The sequence below is a fragment of the Hyalella azteca genome, unplaced genomic scaffold (genome assembly GCF_000764305.2).
Source record: "Hyalella azteca isolate HAZT.00-mixed unplaced genomic scaffold, Hazt_2.0.2 contig5418, whole genome shotgun sequence".
Taxonomy (NCBI): Eukaryota; Metazoa; Arthropoda; class Malacostraca; order Amphipoda; family Hyalellidae; genus Hyalella; species Hyalella azteca.
The window spans coordinates 139,078-162,704 of NW_025935610.1; the positions used below are offsets into that span (position 1 = coordinate 139,078).

Here is a 23,627-nt window from a genome sequence, read left to right on the forward strand (position 1 = left end):
TAGTTACCCGTTTAGTTTCATCTTAAAGCTGACATTCTGTCCTATTCAACGGTACCATTACCATCTCTGTACGTTGATTTATACGTTCAGAACAGATCATGAAAGGAGGGAGGGTGGGAGTTCTTTAACAAATTAGATCGGAGGAAATTCGGTTCCCAGCACATTAAATACAGTGTCTGCTTGAGGTGCAGCTTAGTTACCCGTTTAGTCTCATCTTAAAGCTGACATTCTGCCCTATCCACGATAAAATAGTTGGTCTGGAAGCTGTTGTTCCTGTCTTTCAGGTAGAGTGGATTGTACCACTCGTACAAGGAGTGGTACAAGCCGAAGTGGATGTGCGAGTGATTTGCACGAATCGCTTCAGCCAGCTCCCCTTTAAAAAAATTTCAGTGTAGCTTACTTTCGAAAAAAGAAATTTAATTCGCAATTTATCTTATACACCGATAATTTTTGTCGTTGAGCTAACAATATGATGGTTCCATCCTTCAAGGTGTATTAAACAAAAAAACTGAGTTTGATATTTAAACACATTGAAAGAACTGGCCGAGTTAGATTGAACTATAAGTTTTCTGATATTTTAAATAGCTCAACGAGAAATATGAATGTTTATCATTAAAATTTTATTTCTTCGGTTATCAGTTCAGGGATTTTGATTCGTTAAGCATTTGATATATCTAATGTGAAAAAAGTATTCGAGCCAAACCTGATCCGTGTTGGAGTAACCAAAATGTGATACATTAACAACAGCTTTGTTCTCAGCAACAACCTTAAAACGTGAATGAAGTCGATTCCAATTGTCATTTTATTTCAACCAGTATACATGACTTGAATGTTTATTTGCTCACCGACCAAGTCACGCTTGGGGCCCACGTCCATGGAGTTCCAGTTCCAGGATACTTTGGAGGGCCAGTTGGTGTAGCCCTCGTGGTGCTTGCTGGTCAACACGACGTACTTGGCCCCAGACGCGTTGAAAATGTCCGCCCAGTCAACTGGGTTGTAAAATTCTGCCGTGAACATCGCAGCAAAATCTTGGTACGTGAACCCAGGCCGGTAGTTTTTCTCCATGAACTCCACGTAGGCAGGATCTTTAGATCCTGGAAAATGAGGACGGTATTACCAAATAATTTTCAGGACAATATCTGCACAAACACGCCATATAACAGCTGTAATACGTTAAAAAATAAAATACTTATTAGAACCAACACTGAAATATTCAAATAGTATATAGGCTCCCTCTCCATCCACATACAATGGAAAATTTTTAGGTAAAAAAGGTATAAATTAAAATTCTAATGATTTCTGCTCCCATGCATAGCCAGAAAAAGCATTTTCCAAACGGATCTTTACATGATCTATAGATTCAACTACCTCCCGACTGATATCCAAAGCACCCTGTACTTCCCTGTGACAGATCCTCCTTCATGTACCAACATACACCAAATTAAAATATCAAGATCTAAACATCCTGAAATCCATAACCATTCACTGTAATTTAACTATACGGTGAATAAAGAATTTCCCACCTTGCCAATACGCCCAGAACCACTCAGAGCCGAAGGAAGGCACCGAGAAGACGCCCCAGTGGATGAAGATGCCGATCTTGGCCTCGCCATACCAGGCGGGCAGCGGCCGCGCGTCCAGCGACTCCCACGTTGGTGCGTACTGCGCCTCGCTCAGCGCTGCTGCTCCTGAGGTGCAATAAGGATTGCTTGAGTTAAAGTATCATTTTTTTATTATACAAATCACGATTCAATGACAACTTTATCATGACCACAGTAGCCAAGTTCTCTCGACGATCAACGAGGAACGTATAGAAAGTTGAAATAGCGGCAAATAATTCGTTATTCTGCTATTTGGTTATTCTGTTTGAACAAAAAATGTGCAAAATTGGTATCAGTGATCCAGTGATTCTTAAAAATATTTTAGCTTCATACGAGGACTCTTGGTCACACACAGGATAATTAAGATGTCCAACAACAGCTTGCTCGTCTGGCAGAAATTAATTATAGGTAGGGGATGATATACGGACTATCAATTTTCAAACTAGTTACGTATACTGAATGTCCTTACCAATAAGGAGCATCACTGCTATCCACTTCAGCATTAAGGTCGACGATTCTAATAGTTCTGAATTTTACCTGCTCATTCAAGGAAATTATTTATCACATCATTTGTTAAATGGATACTACGTACAGGCAATGACAGTAAGAACTTCGTCACGCAGTCCTCAATGGAGACATAAAATTTTCCTAATCTGGTGATTTATGGTAAATTTGAAGATTGTACCATCTTCCCTTATTATTGGATGTTCATATTTTTGATGAGCCTCGAATGGATGGAAAGCCAGCGACAACACTTAATATATGTGCACGTACATGTCTTCGATATGCACTTCATCTAGAGCTTGGAAGAAAAAGGTCCTGAAATAGCGTCGTCTAAAGAGCACCAAAAGGTTCCCTATCTTCTGGAATGTTTCCTCCAAGGAAATGGAGAAAAAATATGAGGGTGATAGCCACTAAAACAAGTATGGTCACAACAACCGCAAACCAACATCACAATTTCAGGTTGACCTACTAAGAATCAGTCTCGACGAAGATCAACTTAATCTAAAATTTGTATTGAATAAACATCCTGTATTCGAAGAAATCTAATTATTAAATAAATCGTATACATTTTATTATTATCGTATACATTTATTAATCATCGTATACATTTTATTACCACCCTATGACCCTTCCATCTCTGCTCGCGCTGACATCAGGACTGCTTGTCGACCAACGTTAGGAAATAGCCTGGTAACGCCTATCAGTGATAATACCACTTCAAGATAACCATTGTTTCGACGAGCACAACGTAGATGAAGTACAGATCTATTGTTTTCGTATGATAAATGTTGAAAAATAATAAGAAATATTTGATTCCGATATTCCGATCTATGTGTTATCCAAACAATCATACCATATGGCAGCCGTTTAGGCATGGTGCTCTCAGGCCTAACAATTAAGCGTGACCTCTAAAATTGTTTTTCTCCATTAGTACCATAAATTTCGCCAACATAATCAAAGACATCTTGTAGAAGTGGCTTCAAATTTATCGACCGATTTCCAAAGATGGAAATTTCTATAGAATTTCCAACAAACGTCGACAGATGGCAATAACGGTTTTATTCACGCAACCTTCTATAGTTTTCTTTGGAGATACTCAGAGTCGTTAATTTAGGAAAAATATATGAATGAAGACTTCTAGGTAATTTATTTAGATTACATTAAAAACATTCCTTATTTCATTTCCTTTTCAAAGCCATGTTTATTCGTGGTCAGGGATCAAACTGACAACCTGCGCCGTAGCTAATCTAATTAATAATCTAGCTCGAATTTAACACGATGCGTTGTTGAAACATGAAGAATTGAACAAATGTGAACAAAATTTATAATAACTGCGAAAAAATTCCGTAAAACTTATAGTCGCGAGGGTGACTGTGTTGGGTAATTTACTTTCAATCAGAACTTTAGCAAGAAACCTGTCATGCCGAGTAATCTCGGAATTTCGGCCTTCTGCGGAAAATAGAAAAATTCTCATTCTCGTGAACATTATTTTCAAGGTAAGTAAAGTAATGCGGCAAATAGCAACGGCCCCTAAAATCTATCAATTTTTAACGGCCAATATCTGGGCAGGGTGGCCTAGTGGTTAAAGTTCAGAGTACCAAGATTGGAGCAGAGAGGCGCGGGTTCGATCCCAGCTCTGTGCGACAGTTTCTGGTCAGAATCGGCAAGGAGGCCGGGCGGTTAAGCATAGCAGAATTGTAGCAGTGCGCTGCGCGCCGCAACATGCTGTGAATGTTCTGCGATGTTTAAGAATCGGCGACAGGCCTACGGCCTACTAAACGCTGTAACCGCTTTTATTATTTTATTTTTAATATTCAAACCTCAAACTTAAATTGAATAATTTAAATTAATTATTCCAGTTTGTTTAATTCGATTATCTTTATTACTAAATTTCATTTTTATCTACACAATGGTTTAAGCGAAACGAATTCTATCGAATGCTTAAAAATCCGAAAACTATATTAATGGCCCATAACTCGAGGTGAAGGAATCATCAACCTCACACGAAAATTTCCCATGAGCAGATCGCTTCAATTTTTTTCTCGAAATGGCCTACGAACTTTTGATCGGTAACTCAATTAAAGCGTCGCTTGATTTTGATTTGCAGGAAAATTGCTACTCAGGAGACTTCTTCCTTTAAGCCACGCATCGGCAGACCCTCATTCTCTTCAATAATGAGGCCAGAGCCTTGATTTCGTGATCGTTTCATGTAAGAATGTTCAATTGTGCATCATTAATAAGGGTGCGCAATGCGTGCCCAATTATCAAACTGGATGCTTGGTAAGCAAATAATTATCAGCAGAGTAGGAGCGCAATGTATGCATATTTATTATCAGGGTACTCAATGTGTGCATATTTATCAGACTGAATGCACGATGTGCACATGAAATATAGTTAAATCCCCCCTGGAGCTAATGTAGTTCAGTAGACTAAACTAATGACGACAACTTTGCAATGTAAAAAATCGAAAGAGATTTGAAATCCGGAATGAATTGACAGGAATGTGCATTAAAAAATAAACTGGTTTTGAAAGCTACATATCCATGGCGCTCGGCTGAAACCTGAGAGATGAATAAATTTGACTGCGAATAGTTTCTGCTTTCCTACTGCCTGAAAAACTTAATATCCATAGACACATTCATTTTATAGCATTATTGTTTCCATAAAATCGACTATCGATCAATTCCAAAGTCCAAACTTATAAACAAATTTGCAAAAATCCCTTACGAATTTTCCATGGAAACTAAACTAAGTAAAAAGTCTTGATGGTAGTAATTCTAACTTTTAACTAGCGTTGCGACGTGACTAATTATTTATTATTTATGTGGTAAAAATACAAATTAAGCTTAACAGTTCTTTTACTTAAATTCATGATTGTAATTTTATTACAGATGTGCAATAATGATGCATAAAAAGTACTTAGAATCATGGCATTAAGTCTTCGCTTCGAAGGTTGCAGTTCGACTCTTCAAGTTCTCTGATCGTTGGCAATTTATCTGCTTCATTATGAATCGGTAAGATTAGCGTTAACTAAATGAATACAGAGAATTTACAACTGGAAGCAGGAATTTAGGAAAACAATAATAGATTATGGGACTTTCAAATCAACAAGACAACGTGCGGTCGTCAAGACGTCACGGGGATATTAAGCCATATGTTAGCCGTCCTTGTGTCAAGGCGTTGCAAGGCCGTCCAAGCGGTGCCTACGCGGGACTGTCAATGATTCAAAGCGACGAGGGACTGCCAAGGTGTCAAAGCGCCTTGCCAAGGAGCCATGGCTTCTAGACGCGACAGGGTTGACGCCCTCCATCTTGAGCACCCAGGCCCATTGGCTGCTCACCGCCGACTTTGGCGGCAGTGAAATTGCCAGGCCTTGCGAACCTTCCTGGAACTGAACCAAGCAACGGTTCATCTAAAGCTTCGGATCAGCTAAAAATTCAAAAAGAAATATTCCTGCAAAGGTGCAAATGGAAAACACTATTTATTGATCTTACAGTTGGGTCCTCCTGTAGCTGCTCCCCAGCATGGTGACATAGGTACTAGAGTGGTCTCTTAATCTATTTATTGGTCTTACTTTCAAGACCTCCTGAAGGCTGTCCGCCAGCATGGTGATGGAGGTGCTGGCGGTGCTGCTGACGGAGGCGAGGGTGAGCAGGTCGTCCTGAGGCCAGTGCAACACGATGCCGTAAACTGCGCCACCCGAACTCGTGAACCTGAACGTAAGACATTTATTAACAGTCAGTCAGGTTATTCGTTAACTCTACATAATGGCTAAAGATATAAAATTTTAAAGTTTGCTGTTAAATTCCAAGTTTGTGATCCGGTAATGGAACATTACCCAGTCAAATCAATGGCGTGGATGAACTGGCCACTCACCAGGAGCAAGTGCACTCACCACCAGACTCAGGCGTGGGTGCACTCACGCGAACCCCGGGTTATAAGTGCTCTCCAGACCCCTGGCGGGAATGCACTCACCAGACCCCAGGCATGAATGAAGTCACCAGACCCCAAGCGAAAGTACATTCACCACATACCAGGCGTGAGTGCACTCACCAGACCCCAGGCGTGAGTGTACTCACCAGACCCCAGGCGTGAGCGTACTCACCAGACCCCAGGCGTGAGTGTACTCACCAGACCCCAGGCGTGAGTGTACTCACCAGACCCCAGGCGTAAGTGTGTCGTTCTGCACGGCCCAGGGCGTCGATGCGTAGATCGCCTCGCCGTTGATGGAAAGCCACTCGCCCATCTGACGCAGACGCTCCTCCATGATAGCGGGGATCATCCCGTCGTGGGTGGGACCAATGTTAACCAGCAAGTTGCCTGCATAAGCGTACGGTTAAGATAATATTGGCCTCCATGATGGCGGGGATCATCCCGTCGTGGGTGGGACCAATGTTAACCAGCAAGTTGCCTGCATAAGCGTACGGTTAAGATAATATTGGCCTCCATGATGGCGGGGATCATCCCGTCGTGGGTGGGACCAATGTTAACCAGCAAGTTGCCTGCATAAGCGTACGGTTAAGATAATATTGGCCTCCATGATGGCGGGGATCATCCCGTCGTGGGTGGGACCAATGTTAACCAGCAAGTTGCCTGCATAAGCGTACGGTTAAGATAATGCTGGTGGTGCAAGGTAATATGAGTTCATCCATGATGAATCAGAATGACTCCGATTCTATATACACGTAGCAGGAAGTTATTTCTTCGAATATTTCTACACAGGGACATTCATGATGCGTCCCCAATTAGTGTGCAGCTTCTACACACTAATTGAGCGAAATTAGTGTTTAGCTTTTGCACACAAATTTACGGGGATATGAACTAAAAAAGAAATTGTATCGCGAAATTGGTTAGCACGTACGTTTTAAATTACATCTACTTGACACATTGAGTATTTACTTTGAGGATCAAAACTCAAATATTGTTTCGAGGTAACTAAGCATGTTTCGCCATCAATGGGCCCGGTTAAAACACTACTTCAATAATCCTCTGTTATGTTTAATATATGTGGTTTAAATTCATAAAAATTATTGAAATGAACGTTCTTGCCTACTTTTAATAATAATAAAGTTTGGTTGTCATAACACGTGTGCCAGATCACTTGAACCGTTAGTCATTGAAATAATTTCACATACGATAATCGAAAGTTTCCACATACGTTTGCTATGCTTCATCTCTTGACCATCTCACACATCTTCATTGAATCTATTCACATTACGGAGCCGTACATTGCCACCTCCAAACTCATGAACTATGGCGTCGATAAGTAGTATAATAAAAGGATTGCATTGTTTATATTAAGTACTACCAACACGTTAGAGTTTTAAAAACATTTTCGATTGTTCATTTCGTCCTTTGATGATTTTTTAATCGTCAACCTGTTAACGCCAGATAACTTTTGCAATACTCCTGCCGTGTCTGATTAAACAGTGAGTGCTAACTGCCCAGAAGACGATTTGCCTTTTAAAAAAAACAGTGTTGCCTCATGACTCTTGTTGTCTATTTTACCACGCTTTTCTTAGTTTCGCTTCGTCTCTGTCTGTCATCAAAAATTCAAGCCTTAATTTAAAGCACTTCTGAAGATCCTAGAAACTTGAAATTTGGCATGCATGCTTATGCTGCCTAACAATTCAAGATTTGATCCTCAGAAGTAATAATTTTAATTTTTTATTTAATAAAAAAATAGAAATTCACGGTTGGGAATCGAGTTTTCTTTGTCGCTAAATTTTACAATGCTAAAATTGCTAAGCTAAAAGGTAGAAAAAAATAAAAGTAAAAAAAAACCTTTTTAAAAACCACGTTTTTCTGGTGATTACAAAACAAAAAACAATGAAATAAAACAAATAAAAAAACTTTTAAAAACCACGTTTTCTTAACGGACAAAAAAGAAAAACATTTACTCTTGCATAACATTACATAACATTCTACATAACTTTAATGTTATGTAAGAGTTAATGTTTTTCTTTTTTGTCCGTTAAGAAAAAGTGGTTTTTAAAAGTTTTTTATTCGTTTTATTTCAGATATATATATATATATATATATACTTTTTAGCGCATTTTCTCATGTATGGAAAAAATGCACAATTGAGCTCGCCATGTCCGTTCGTCCGTCTGTCCGTCTGTCTGTCTGTCTGTCCGTCCGTGACTTCACGTTTTCGTCGACGAGAAAATGCGCTCTCTGTCAATCACTGCAGTGAGTACTGAGTTATATTTTTTAGCATTTTCATATAGCCTACATTTATTGTCATTGTTCTCAACTTTGACATCATAAAATATTTAAAAAACATAACACAAGAGCAGAACGAACCGACGACTGAAAGTAGCAATATAGTTTGTTTACTTTATATCTTTCTATTTTTGTTATCACTATTAACATGAAACTAGCAGAATGATTGCTCATTTTGTTTTTGGTTAGGCTTCTATTATGCTAATATTCTGTAAGGACTGGACACTAGGTACGTTACTAAAATGCATAAATTATGAGGTACGAAACTCACTCGTTAATTACTCGCCGGGTGTATAAATTACGAAGTGCTTAACTCACCAGTAAATTGACCGCTGCTAATACACTCATAAATAAATGAACCAAACTACAGCTCGTCGACAAGATATTTTAATAAAAATTAATTGGCAAAAATCATGTAATTTCATCATGAAAAACACAAAAATATAATATTAACAAACTCGTTCTTCCCAGACAGCAAAACTCAAATTATTTTCGAATTATATATTGCAATTTTAATTAGTATATAAATGCAAAATGTATATTTATTTCATTTTAAATTAAGCAAGGTTGTATGCAGATACTTCACCTCCACAGCTGATGGTGGAGGCCAGCGTCTCGAGCAGCTGCTCGATGGTCATGTAGTCGACGGCGGCGGCGTTGCGGCGGTAGCCCCAAGACTGCAAGTCCAGCGTCATGGCGTTCTCCCATTTGTGCGGCTGCAGTGTTCCTGTCACGTAACAATGTCAGTCTGGCTGGTGAGTGGATACCTAATGCATTCAGTGTGATGTTACTAAAGTAACATCACAGTACAGCTTAGGAACACTGCAGTGTGGCTGCAGTGTTCCTAAAGTGATGGAGCTGTGTTCCTGGCTTGTAGCTGATGTGTTCTTAACGGATGGTTGCAGTTTCCCTAACGTTATCTGTGATGTTCTTGATGTACAAACACTAGGAGGGATCTAACACTTTGCCTAACTTCCCCAGTAGACCGGAACAAATTTTACAAAGGTGTTATTATAAATAAAATCCCAAATATTAAGGCATGAAATGTTTTTTTTGTGACCCTATCTCTCTACTACCGGTAAAATAGATTGACACTAAATTCGTAACTTGTATAGTAAGAACTTTTTGAAATTAAGTGTTGATGACATATATGTACATTAGATATATATAGTGTTATATATAAGTGTAACATATATGTAACACCACGTAAATAATGATATACCTCATGCTGCGCATCCGAGTATGTACAACTTTGGAGTCAACGTGCAAATTAATTTTATATTTGTCAAAATAGGTTTAAATCGTCTGCCGCGTTATGTAAGAAGTGTCGACTGCCAAATGTCACTTGTAGTTATATAGCACTCAATATAAGACAAAATTATAGCACTCAATATAAGACATTACTGACATTTTCCGGCACGCTTAAAATCATTTCACAACGTTTTTCATAAAATCTAGTAAGACGTGAATATATAATAAAGTTATTAGTAAATCCTGTCAACAAATAATTTTGCGTCATAATTAAATAGCTCACCAGGATTGTACCTGTCTGTGCAGGTGTAATAGGATCCATGGTTGCAAGGAATATCAATGCCCCACCTATCGTTGACCACCACCGTATCCTTCACAGGTGAGTCGTTGAAGAGCCACTGCAGGAACAACGTAGAGTTCCAATACCAGTCTTGCGCCTCCCAGTCCCCGTCAGACCAAATAACCTCTGGTTTATAAGAGTTCACCTGCACATGTTGAAAAATGTTTGAATGTCTTTATCAATATTTCAATGAATTTATGAATTTTTACTTACATGTTTACCGAAACGTTTATCAAGGTTACCGAAAGATGGGTAAATAAATTTTAATAGCAGCAAGCAGATAAGTCTCTCGAGGTGGAAATTTCTTCTACCTATAATTACAATAGCCTATAAGTTATATGGAGACTAATGCGTTCCTCAAGTAATATAATTTTAATTGTTGCAGAGATATATGGCTGCAGGATTGCAGAGAACACTTCGAGAACACCACCCTTTACCGAGAACACCTCGAGAACACCTATGATCTGTTTAAAAAAATTAATTGCTACAAGACTTCTTTTCAATACCATATGACTCAGGGACAGCGGTAATCTTTTTTTGATTAATAAGGAATAGCATCGCTAACTAAATCGATTCTGATCTGGTCTAGATATGAATAAGGTTGTGAGCAAGTTGATTTTTGACTCCAACCTTTGAAAGTTGTCCCACTCTTAGGACACATCGCAAGTACAGAATCGGTGTGAACGGGAACATTGGACTGAAAACAAGGAACCTAATTAGAAAAATAATTCTAAAAAATCTAATTCTAAAAAACACCTTAGGAATTATTTCACAGTAAGAAAGACCTGAACAATAGGTGATACCTGCATAAGGAATTATACTGACCAGTTCAATAAGCTCTGGCATAGTCTTGGTCTCGATAAAATAGTTGGTCTGGAAGCTGTTGTTCCTGTCTTTCAGGTAGAGTGGATTGTACCACTCGTACAAGGAGTGGTACAAGCCGAAGTGGATGAGCGAGTGATTTGCACGAATCGCTTCAGCCAGCTCCCCTTTAAAAAAATTTCAGTGTAGCTTACTTTCAAAAAAAATAAAAATAATTCGCAATTTATCTTAAGCGCCGATAATTTTTGTCGTTGAGCTGACAATATGATGGTTCCATCATTCGAGGTGTATATAACAAAAAAATTGAGTGTTCATATTTAAACACATTGAAAGTTCAAATTAACCGAATTAAATTGAACTATATTGTTGCGGACTATTTATTGCTTTTCAGCACAGCTGTTGTCTATGGCAGGATTAATTGAATACGCGTGCATCCATGGGTTCATTTGTGCTTTACATTCCCAGAAGACACAGTTTCTGGAAAAAAACCGGTACAAATACAAAATTTATTCAAATAAAAAAGGTTATTGAATTTATAAACAATATTCGAAAATATTCAAGTAATTACTAAGGCTTTCTAAAAAATAAACAAATAAATGTTCAAACATGAGAACTAGGCTCACCAAAATTCGTTCCTGATCTAAGTTCGGTCTGTGCTCCGCAGCTGACAGATGACGAACGAACGAAAAGGTTTCGCAAGACCACAGAATTAAGCTACTATCCTAAGACAAATGTTGCGGTCACAACATATACTTTTTCTGATAATTTAAAATATCTCAAGAAATAGAACAGCTTTGTTCTCAGCAACAACCTTAAAACATGAATGAAATCAATGCCAATTGTCTTTTATTTCAACCAGTATACATGACCTAAATATTTATTTGCTCACCGACCAAGTCACGCTTGGGGCCCACGTCCATGGAGTTCCAGTTCCAGGAGACTTTGGAGGGCCAGTTGGTGTAGCCCTCGTGGTGCTTACTGATCAACACGACGTACTTGGCCCCAGACGCGTTGAAAATGTCCGCCCAGTCGACTGGGTTATAAAATTCTGCCGTGAACATCGCAGCAAAATCTTGGTACGTGAACCCAGGCCGGTAGTTTTTCTCCATGAATTCCACGTAGGCAGGATCTTTAGATCCTGGAAAATGAGGACGGTATTACCAAATAATATCAAGACAATATCTACACAAACACGCCGTACAAGATATGTAATGCTTTATAAATAAATTACTTATTATAGAAGTAAACAAACTCTCAATATTCTAGACCTGGTGTTTACTAGTGATGAATCAAGGTTAGATGAGCTTTGTCACGAGGCTCCATTGGGCAAAAGCCATCACCAATCTTTGTTTTTTTTCAGTCTAAAGTGTTGTACAGAAAAGACGCCTCGAAAGCGTGAGGGTTTGAATTTTGCGAAAGGCGACTATAATAAACTCCGTGAAGCTGTGAATGCAGTGAATATTTCGAACTGTATTAAGGACATGAATGTGGCTGAGTCATAGTGACTTCTCAAGAACACGGTTATGTCTGCAGTTGATGCGTGTGTACCTATAATTAAGCTTGGTGGGGCAAAAAAACTCGGTGGATGAACAGTACAGTTTTAGCTAAGCTGAAAACAAAGATGGAAGCCTACCAGCGTTATTTACAGACTCGTAGCGATGCTGACTATAACCTATACGCAAGAGCTCGAAATCAAGCTAAAGAAAGCTGTCGCACCGCTGTAAAAACCCTGTCTCTTATACACATCTAGATGTGTATAAGAGACAGANCCAATGCTGGAGAAATTGATTGTTAGGTGACTTCATCACCTTGCCAGTCCTGCCAGAACCACTCGGAGCCGAAGGAAGGCACCGAGAAGACGCCCCAGTGGATGAAGATGCCAATCTTGGCCTCGTCATACCAGGCGGGCAGCGGCCGCGCGTCCAGCGACTCCCACGTTGGTGCGTACTGCGCCTCGCTCAGCGCTGCTGCTCCTGAGGTGCAATAAGGATTGCTTGAGTTAAAGTGTCATTTTGTATTAGATTCACAAATATTTTAGATTCACACTTGGACTCTTGATAACACGTTACTGTCATTAAAATGTCCAACAACTACTTCCTCGTTTCCCAGAAATTAGTTATTTGTAGAGGATGATTTCCGGACTATCAGTTCTCAAACTATTTGCGTATGTTGAATGTCCTCACCAATTAGGAGCATCACTGCTATCCACTTCAGCATTAATTAAGGTCGATTATTCTGACAGCTATGAATTTTATCTGTTAAGAAATTATTATCACATCATTTGTTAAGTGGATACTACGTACAGTCAAGGACAGTAAAATCCGCATCACTCAGTCCTTATGGAAGCATGAAATCTTAATAATCTGGTGACTGATGGTAAATTTGAAGATTGTACCATCGTCTCTTATTATTTGATGTTCATATTTTTGATGAGCCTCGAATTGATGGAAAGCCTGCGACAACATTTAATATGTGTGCACATGTATGTACTCGAAATGTATTTCGAATAGAGATTAAACATCACAAGGAAAATGGTCCTTGTATAATAGCGTCGTCTAAACTGCACCAAATGGTTAACTATCTTCTGTAGTGTTTCCTCCAAGAAAATGGAGAAAAAATATGACGTTGATAATATGTCCACGACAACCGCACTCTAACGAACTTCACAATTTCAGGTTGACCCACTGAAAATCAGTCTCGACGTAATCAGCTTCGGCTAAAATTTGCCTTGAATGAAGATCCTGTTTTAGAAGAAATCTAATTATTAAATTGAAAATGTATCGTAGATATTCTTTAACCACCCTATGACCCTTCCATCTCTGCTCTGTCCGACATCAGGACTGCTTGTCGACCAACGTTAGTAAGTAGCCTGCATGGTTACGCGCATCAGTGACTGATAATACCACTCGAGATAACCATTGTTTCGAGGAGCACAACATAGATGAAGCACAGATTTTTTGTTTTCGTATGATCAATGTAGAAAAAAAAAGAAATAAAATCATTGATCCCGATATTCTAACCGAATGTGTTATCCAAATAATCCTGTCTATGGCAGCCGTTTAGCATGGCTGCCGTTTAGCATGGCAGCCGTTTAGTGATCACTACAATTTTTTTTTCTCCATTAGTAACCATAAATTTCACAACATAATCAAAGACATCCTGTAGAAGCTGTTTCAATTTTATCGAACAATGACGAATGAGCGAAATTTCTATAGAATTTCCAACAAACGTCGACCGATGGCAATAACGGTTTTATTAACGCAACCTTCTATACTTTTTCTTTGGAGAAACTCATAGTGATCAGTTTAGGGAAAAATATTTGAATGAAAACTTCTAGGTGATTAATTCATATTACAACAAAAACATTCCGTATTGCATTTCCTTCTCAAAGCTTTGTTTATTTCTGGTCAGGGATCAACCCGATAACCTACGCCGTAACTAATCTAATTAATAATCTAGCTCGAATTTAACACGGTGCGTTGCTGATACATGATGAATTGAACAAGTGTGAAATTTTCATAATAACTACGGATAAATTCATAATAAATTACCCGGTAATTTTTAATGGATGGCCGGTAGAAATGGCCAGTAAAATCTTTCAATTTTTAACAGTCAAAATTGGAAACTCAAAGCAAGATTGCATAATTGAAATTAATTAATCAGGTTTGTTGAAATCGATAATTTTATCGCTAAATTCTATTTTTATTTCTACCATAGTTTGAGCGAAACGTATTTCATCGAAACCTTAAAAATCTAAAAACTTATATTAGCAACCCATAACACGAGGTGAAGGAATCAGCAATCACACAAGAAAATTTCCCATGAGCAGATCGCTTCAATTTATTCTCGAAATGGCATATTTGCCTCCATGATGGTGGGGATCATCCCGTCATGGGTGGGACCAATGTTAACCAGCAAGTTGCCTGCATAAGCGTACGGTTAAGATAATATTGGCCTCCATGATGGCGGGGGATCATCCCGTCGTGGGTGGGACCAATGTTAACCAGCAAGTTGCCTGCATAAACGTACGGTTAAGATAATATTGGCCACCATGATGGCGGGGATCATACCGTCGTGGGTGGGACCAACGTTAACCAGCAATTAGTTATAGCCATCTTATTTTAAATTTTACGTGAACCTAGAAACATCACCTCCACAGCTGATGGTGGAGGCCAGCGTCTCGAGCAGCTGCTCGATGGTCATGTAGTCGACAGCGGCGGCGTTGCGGCGGTAGCCCCAGGATTTATAGTCCAGAGTCATGGCGTTCTCCCATTTGTGTGGCTGCAACGTTCCTGTCACGCATTAATGCCAATATTTGAGTTCGGTGTGTAGTTAAAAATTGTTATAAGTGACGAGTCGATCAAATCCCAAATACAGACATGTGTATTCAAAATTGACTTGAAACGTACTGCATTTGATGGTTGAGGTGAAAACGGACCAAATTTTGCGCCATGCCCGTCATGGTAACATGGCCCAATTCTCAAATGCACCTGACTCTAAACATTTTTTTATTATTCCTCAAACTGAGAGCTGAATAATTTGTGTTACTTGAGTATCATACTAACCCGGATTGTATCTGTCGACGCATGTATAATATGATCCGTGTTTGCAGAGTGTCTCGCTGCCCCACCTATCGTTGACCACAACGGTATCCTTCACAGGCGAGTCGTTGAAGAGCCACTGCAGGAACAACGTAGAGTTCCAGTACCAATCTTCTGCCTCCCATTCTCCGTCCGACCAGATTAACTCTGGTTGATATGAGTTCACCTGTCCGAGCAAGAATATAATTTTGTCTCTTACATGAAGAAGGACATAATTTTGAACAAAAGCTGCATTGAACCTTTTCAAATGAGTCAATGAATGAATACTGGAATCAGTTAATCTAGAAAAGACACGGCAACACTGTCTTTGCACAATTGGGGTATTCTTTTAATCATGGATCAGCCAGCGGGTTAACATTATCTAAGTATCTAGAGTTTTAGGGAATTAGTTAGGTAAGCCAGAATGGTCTACGAAAATGCCCTGATGCGAAAGCATAAGGGTCGTGACATGTAGTCATCCCTTCAGACGTTAAAGTGTGTCGATGTATATTTTTGTAATTTAATCAATATTTTTCATGAGGACTTCATGAGGTATTTCATCGTCAATGCGACAACGATAAATCTACATGATGTGGTCAGGCTGTACTTGGGCTCAACTATAGCTACTGATGCTTTGAGGAATAGGAATTTGAAAGTTATACTGAATTTAAGCCACCAACATTAGGTATCATCTCGCATGGCAAAGTTGGTCGCCAAACATTCTGCTGCATGGTCCCAGACCAGATCTTCCAGATGATATTGTTATTACGTTAATAGAATCTAAATGTTAACACGAGAAATTAGCCACCCCAAAATGTACTGACCAGTTCAATAAGCTCTGGCATGGTCTTGGTCTCGACGAACTTGTTGGTCTGGAAGCTGTTGTTCTTGTCTTGCAGGTAGAGTGGGTTGAACCACTCAAATAAGGAGTGGTACAAGCCGAAGTGGATGTGCGAGTGATTCGCACGAATTGCGTCAGCCAGCTCACCTTTAAGAAAATTCAGTGTAGTTTACTTTCAAAAAAATAAATATAATTCGCAATTTATCTCAGACTTCAATGATTTTTGCCCGCAGCTAACAATATGATAGAATAGAAGTGTCGGCACTGAAGAAATAGACCCATGGCCTGTTGCCGATTTTTGTACTATTCGTGACTTGATTCACAAGGGATCCGGCCTTTGGAACCCGATCTTTCCATAACTGACGATTGATTGAGATAGCTGCTGGACTTATTGCCTGGTCTGTAAGGTGCTAGGCATTTCAAGACTCAAGATATATTCCTGCATAGCTTCGTCTAGTCTGTTCTTGAAGGCGTTCATATTCGGAGCGTCAACGATGCTATGAGGAAGGCTGTTCCACATGTCGGTGATTCGAAGCGAGGAAAAATGTTGTCGCATGGATGTGTTACAACTCAGTTTTTCGTTTATAGCCGTGGCCCCTGGTGTTGGTTCTTGTTTCAAATTCTAGTAATCTTTCTGGGACCTTGTATAAACCGTGGGTAAACTTGTATACTTCAATGAGGTCACCACGCAGACGTCGATAACAGAGGCTTGGATGCTTCATAATTAATCTTTAATCTTTCTTTATATGGCTTGCCTTTTAATCCCTGAATTATCCTTGTTGCACGTCTATGAACACTCTCGACTAAATTTTTATCCTTTTCTAGTTTTGGTGACCACACGGCGTTTCCAAACTCTAGGTTCTTACGCACGACAGCGACTCATCGCGTTCATCGCTTCAGCATCGATGTAGTCGTAGGAGCATCTGATCAGTCCATGTGGTTTATTGGCTTTATTTACTTGACCTTCAATATGCTTAGAAAATTTTAACTCATCGTCGAAATTAACTCCTAAATCTTTTTCCGTTGTCGACTTCGACATCATCACTCTGTCGTTTTCTGTCTAATCGTGTCTTCTCATACTGTAATCTTGCTGTTCACTATTCATGCCAAGGTGGATTACTTTACATTTTTCCGCGTTAATTAAAAAACGCAGCTGCCACTTATCAGCCTAGTCAACTAACCTATCAAGATCACCTTGCAACTGTACTTTTTGCGACGTATTCTTCACTGTATTATAAATTTTTGTGTCGTCAGCATATGTCGAGCACACGCTAGACACAGCTTCTAGCAGATCGTTTATAACGCAACGAATAAAACAGGCCCGAGAATGCCTCCTTAGTTGTGGCACGCCGCTGCGCACAAGCTGAAGCCCAGTCTGATACGGACCCGCCCATTAAGACTGACAGGTTGTCGGTATTGTCGGTTCCATCATTCAAGGTGTGTTTAAAAAAAAAAAAAGAGGCAAGTTCATATATAAATGTATTGAAAGAACTGACCGTGTTGAATTGAACTTTATGTTCTCTGATATTCTAAATTAACTCAAGAAAATATGAATGTTCATCATTAAAATTTCACTTATTCAGTTATCAGTTCAAGGATTTAGATGTGATAAGCATTGATATACAGTATATGTATGAAACGGGGAAAAATGCATTCGAGCCACACCTGAACTCCGTTGGAGTGACCAATATGCCATAAATTAACAAAAGCTTTGTTCTAAGTAATAACCTTAACATACAAGTGAAGAAGATTAAACCAGTATACATGACCTGAATGTTTATTTGCTCACCGACCAAGTCGCGCTTGGGGCCCACGTCCATGGAGTTCCAGTTCCAGGAGACTTTGGAGGGCCAGTTGGTGTAGCCCTCGTGGTGCTTGCTGGTCAACACGACGTACTTGGCCCCAGACGCGTTGAAAATGTCCGCCCAGTCGACTGGGTTATAAAATTCTGCCGTGAACATCGCAGCAAAATCTTGGTATGTGAACCCAGGCCGGTAGTTTTTCAACATGAATTCGACATACATTGGGTTTTTCGAACCTGGAAGCGAAATCAGAGCATGAGTAAGTAATTTTACGTAATACAGGTTGTCAGAACTGTAGATTATACAGAATTGGGTTTCTATTAAAATGAAATGAGGAACAATCCAAAATTTTGAGTTTTTTACTGATGGTACAAAATTGCCGCCACATTTTAAAAGTCTATACAAGAATCATAAGAATCTACACCATAGTTTCTTGAGTTTCCAATGCTGGAGAAATTGATTGTTAGGTGACTTCATCACCTTGCCAGTCCTGCCAGAACCACTCGGAGCCGAAGGAAGGCACCGAGAAGACGCCCCAGTGGATGAAGATGCCAATCTTGGCCTCGTCATACCAGGCGGGCAGCGGCCGCGCGTCCAGCGACTCCCACGTTGGTGCGTACTGCGCCTCGCTCAGCGTTGCTGCTCCTGTGGGGACCATACAATTGGGATTACTTCACTAACCCTGTTTATTTTCATTCTGTTTTTATTTTATTTTATTTATGTCCATTTATTCATGTCCATTGATTTGCAGTATTTACTGCATACTTTTCCATCGATTCTTACGCATATAAAAGGCACATAAATCCACTATTATTCTTGTTTGCTTCAGAATATGTCATTTGAAATTAATTACATTAAAATAGGACAATTTTTATTTTTTATTTACAAGTTCAAGCCATTGGCACAAATATCTTATATATAAAAAAATTCACAGCTTGCAAGAAACTGCCAAATACATGACATGTAAGAAGAGATGAGACCTCGAATAATCATTGTCCAACTTCCAACCAGAAAATACTCAACAAATTTCGTACTACAAGAATATTTGAAGCAAATGAAAAGCTTTTGGCATTCAAAAACCCAAATTTGCACACAGTTTAAAATATTTTTGGTCAGATTCCGTTTTTTATCTTGCAACGTTATGCCACCGATACCCACCAATGAGCAGCGACATTGTCAGCCACTCCAACATGATGGCTCAGTGTTGCATGTGATCTCCCACGCAGAAATGTTCAGAAAATATGTGAATGAATATCTGAAAATATTTCCTGCTCATTAAATTCTTCTAAATAGCTCCTTCGACTTCAAAGTTAACCGACAAAATTCCGCTTCCGTATTTCGCGGTGAGAAATTTGATGATGCAAAGCTCGGTTATTACTAAATTCTATTTCGCGCTAGTGTTTGGTTCTTACTACGAATAAATTCTTTACCGCCAAAATGGCAAGTCGTTCCCTTTAAAAGTAAATTAATAAATCAAAACATGCATGATAAAAGTTAATTTGCACTTGAGTATGATATTGGCATCAAATTTTAAATGTACTCGTAATTTAAAACCTCTCATTGTGTTAAGTTGAATGGCTTCTAATGCTTTTCGCTCGCTTCTTGGACGATCATCGAAATCTTAGATTTTTTCGGACTGGTATTGATGCTTCAAAAAATTTTCCAAAACTAAACTAAATTTTTCCAAAACGGTAAGGCTCCTATATAGCACATCAGAATGTTAAGCTCATGACATTTTTGATCGTTTGAACGACAATAAACGTGTCTTTATTGTCGTTTGACCGCTGATGTTTGAATGTAATGTTGCTTGCGATGACGTTACGTACGTAATATGTAAAGTCTTTTTTGTCTTGAAATTCTTTTTATAAATTTAGAAAATTCTGATTCCGAAATGTTATTTATGCATTGGGACATCATTCTTTCCCGAGCAATGCTAAGCCGTAATTTTCATCTCTTTTACGTAAAATGTTTTCGAAAATTGGTCAAGATGGATTTAAGAAATAAATAGACAGGAAGTTTGTCGTTGTTTCTTGAAGTTTGTTCCCTAATGTACATCTGATCATATTTCTCTAGGCCCCCTGACATGGTGAGTGTGTAATCTCGCAAATGTTATCGGTCGGTTCAAACGGAGAACTTGAAATAAAATAAAATAAAAGTATAGCACAAAACTCGAGAATTACAAACGTGTCCCCGTGGTGTAAAAAAGGCTTAAATGAGTAATTACAAAATTTAAAATTCTTCTACTACATTGTAAATCACACAATCTTGACGCATACTGTAAATTTATGTGACATTTCAAAGCACTGTGTAATATATTAAACTAAGACGATTTATACCAATAATTCTACCTTACGTAAGGAACAGGAACAGCGCACAGCTTAACAGTTAAGCCTGACAACAGGTCCCAGTTACGTAAAATGTATTAAACCTCGTGCAATTTGCCGCATAACTTTCTTTCGTCGTCCAGTTTCAATAATCTTATTTCCAGTCCATTAAATAAATTTTCAGTCAAGTATCTGTATAAAGCCTTATTATTTTTTACATCACTGAACATCAAGAGATGACCATCCCCGTCCTAAATCGTGTCGTGGCCATCAATGCTCAGTCAACTTCTTTCTCTTTGTACGTCAAACCTAGTAACTTTATCACTGATATGACCACCTAGAGATAGCGCATAATCAACAATGTTTACCATTGATTAAGTAAGAGATTTTTTGTTTCCAAATGTCATTTGTCAGAAATATCTCTGAAAAATCCCAATTTTAGTATCAAATTAAAATCTGTTTTAGATCGACCATAATTATCGCAGGCGTCAAAACAATCGAACTTGATAGATAGACAATGCAGAAAACAATGGTCATAAAGACCGATGAAAATAGAAAATGCGATTGTATACATTTTAATTTGTATTAAAGGCGTTAAATCAGCCAAATTGATAGGCGCGCATTTGGGCATAATTCTCCTCGAACGCTTGCAGCATCAATCTGAATGTTGATATATGTTTGTGAAGCTCTCGGCATTTTAATTATTTAATATAAATTTTCGCCTTAATTATGTTAAATATAATAGAATTATAGCCGCATTTAAACTTGTGTTCACTTCGGTAAATTAATCTTTTCAAAGAATGACCATTTGTTTTCATCTGTTAGCCGATATGGTCAGTTTCGTATTAAATTTAAAATCAAAATTTAATAATAAGAAATTTTCGTTGATGCATACGTGAAAATGAAATAATATTCATTTTTTAAACACCGCATAATGAAATTAAGAATCTCATATGACCGGAGCAGCGAGGTTAATTTTACGTCAATTTGACAAACTTAGTTCAACAATTCAATAATCAATTTTTATTAATTCAGAATTGGAGGGAAAATTGTTGCCAATTAGAAATGATTCATTTGGCCTTCAAAAAGCTCGAAGGTGGATTATCTGGATGATTATGGGCAGATGCCTCTAATCTGCATCGGAAGTTAAGCCAAAAGAATACCAAACTAATGAAGTTCGATAACGAAGTTTGATCCTCGACGAAGACTCAGGCTCTCACAAACTTGAAACGACAAAGATAGATTCACATCCGAGCCCTAATTCCAAAATTAGCTGTTATAGCTTATGGTAGCTAGTGGAAGCTGAATTATCAAATTTATTTGTAGGTTTTTGTCTTATCTATACGGCTTCAACATTATTAAACTTTTTATTTCCTCGCATTTTCATTACCAAGATACAAGGTTAAAAATACAAATCTAAATTTTCATAATTATTTGTCTTCTCCGACATCTCTGAGTGCAAGCACGGACTCGATGAATGACCTAAGATACCGCACATTTACGCTAAAATACCCAAACCTGAAGAATAACTGAATATTCTGTACATCTCAAGTGCTCGACAAAAAAATGATTGACCCTAAAGAAAACATTCCCATTGAACAGATCGCTTCAATTTATTCTCATAACGGCCGGCGAATTTTTGATCGGTAACTCAATTAAAGCGTCGCTTGATTTTGATTTCCTGGAAAATTGCTCCTCAGGAAACTTCTTCCTGCAAGCCACGCATCAGCAGACGCTCATTGTCTTCAATAATGAAGCCAGAGCCTCAAATTTGTCCTCAAATATTAGGCTGTCTCGAATCTTGACAAATTTGCAATTCAACGTCAAGCTTATTGCAATATCTTCCATTCCAGTCCCCACCAATAGTGCATACTAAGTGAAGTAATTCTCGAATATTCAGCCAAAGACGATAATCTTCCGTTTGAAAAATATAAATGTATTTATCTTCGGCATTCTTAATATAGGTACCAGACCATTCGTCTTCGGTCATTATTGAATTTCCCCGTAAAACTTTTAACGAGACTTTTTTCGAGTACACCCATGAGAATTTTTATGAGCTCAAAATTTCGATACTCGTGTACGAAAAATATTCTTTGTATGCTCGCTAAATAACTTAACCTTTTTATATAACTAAATAACTCTAACAACATCAAACATTATTCAGTAAAACAAACCATTTTCAATTTTCGGATTAACTCTCCAGGTCTGGTGCATCCGCTTTAGTCAGGTCACTGTCGATTAATTTATTGAAATTGATTCTATTAACGTAATTTTCATATAATACATCAAAAATTTTTGCGATCGTCTTATTTGACATTCGTAAAACGGCGCAACCTCATACAAGTCGTTCAAAAGTCATTTTTAAAATGTGTTCAACGACTGTGCCTACCAACTAGTACTTTTAATTATTTAGCACAATTATTTGAATACAAAATATCATTAAATTATAGATTAGTTGAAATTATCACTAGTTGAGATTTTTATAGATTAAATCGCAAAAGGACGAAAACTTTAAAGCTAATAACATTCCATCTTCATAGGCGCTAAATAAATAAAAATAATTGTACGCTGCATAAATTACGACCGATGAATAATTCTATAAAAAACTGTTACTTAATAATGAAAACGATAATTCAGTAATGTTAACAAAGTCGTTCAGTCACATGCTCGTGTTGAAAACAGTTTGTGTTTTTTCTGATAACGAGTGACTACAAAACGAGTGACGTCATCCTTACTGATTTGAGGACAGATATCCCGGTTAATTTTCTCATGCATTATCCACCAGCACAGACTTCCCACAATTTGAAAATTGTTTATCATCATGTGAGTAAAGAAAAATAAGTCTTTCTTTATCCATATCAGTGACAATTACAGCGTTTGCGTCGTATTCTGTTTCAGAATTAATTGGTGACTTTCTATAGATTATAAATCATCAGATTTGATTATTTCTCTGATATAAAAGTAAAAGTTCATGAATTTTATCGGCCATTGAACCTAACTTTAACCTACATTGAGGCGATAGTATTATTTTTCTCGTTGTTCTTACATAAGAAATACAGGGTGACACAAAAAAAACAGAGCTCATAAAAAGTTGAATAATTTCCACAATACTCAAGTAATCCTGTTATTTGTTTCAGATTCATTAAGAAGACGGATTGATCTAAGAGTCTACCACGTGTGAGCTTCGAGATGCCTTGGACTACAGAGCAAAAGACAAGATTTTGCAGATGTTGGCTACATAGGTTGTACATAATTCCATAGAATTTTTGTTTCAAACTGAATAAAATTTCAGGAGTTATAAGACTTTTAGTGAGCTCTGTTTTTTTTGTGTCACCCT

The 23,627-nt window shown here is 38.2% G+C and overlaps 2 protein-coding genes across 2 annotated transcripts; both read right to left on the minus strand.

The window, feature by feature from the left end:
- Positions 1–215: 215 nt before the first annotated feature.
- On the minus strand, positions 216–2,170 carry LOC108675544 (alpha-L-fucosidase-like). The gene is made up of 4 exons (XM_018163564.2): positions 2,071–2,170; positions 1,524–1,688; positions 846–1,094; positions 216–373 (listed from the first exon to the last, which is right to left on the minus strand). Exons 1-4 carry the CDS (start codon positions 2,102–2,104, stop codon positions 216–218), a joined length of 606 nt encoding a protein of 201 aa, XP_018019053.1. The 5' UTR covers positions 2,105–2,170.
- Positions 2,171–4,949: 2,779 nt separating this feature from the next.
- LOC108675546 (alpha-L-fucosidase-like) lies at positions 4,950–19,420 on the minus strand. The gene is made up of 9 exons (XM_047880461.1): positions 19,125–19,420; positions 12,552–12,716; positions 11,633–11,881; positions 10,747–10,910; positions 9,865–10,066; positions 8,917–9,057; positions 6,263–6,425; positions 5,680–5,818; positions 4,950–5,496 (listed from the first exon to the last, which is right to left on the minus strand). Exons 1-9 carry the CDS (start codon positions 19,156–19,158, stop codon positions 5,278–5,280), a joined length of 1,476 nt encoding a protein of 491 aa, XP_047736417.1. The 5' UTR covers positions 19,159–19,420; the 3' UTR covers positions 4,950–5,277.
- Between the last annotated feature and the right edge of the window lie 4,207 nt (positions 19,421–23,627).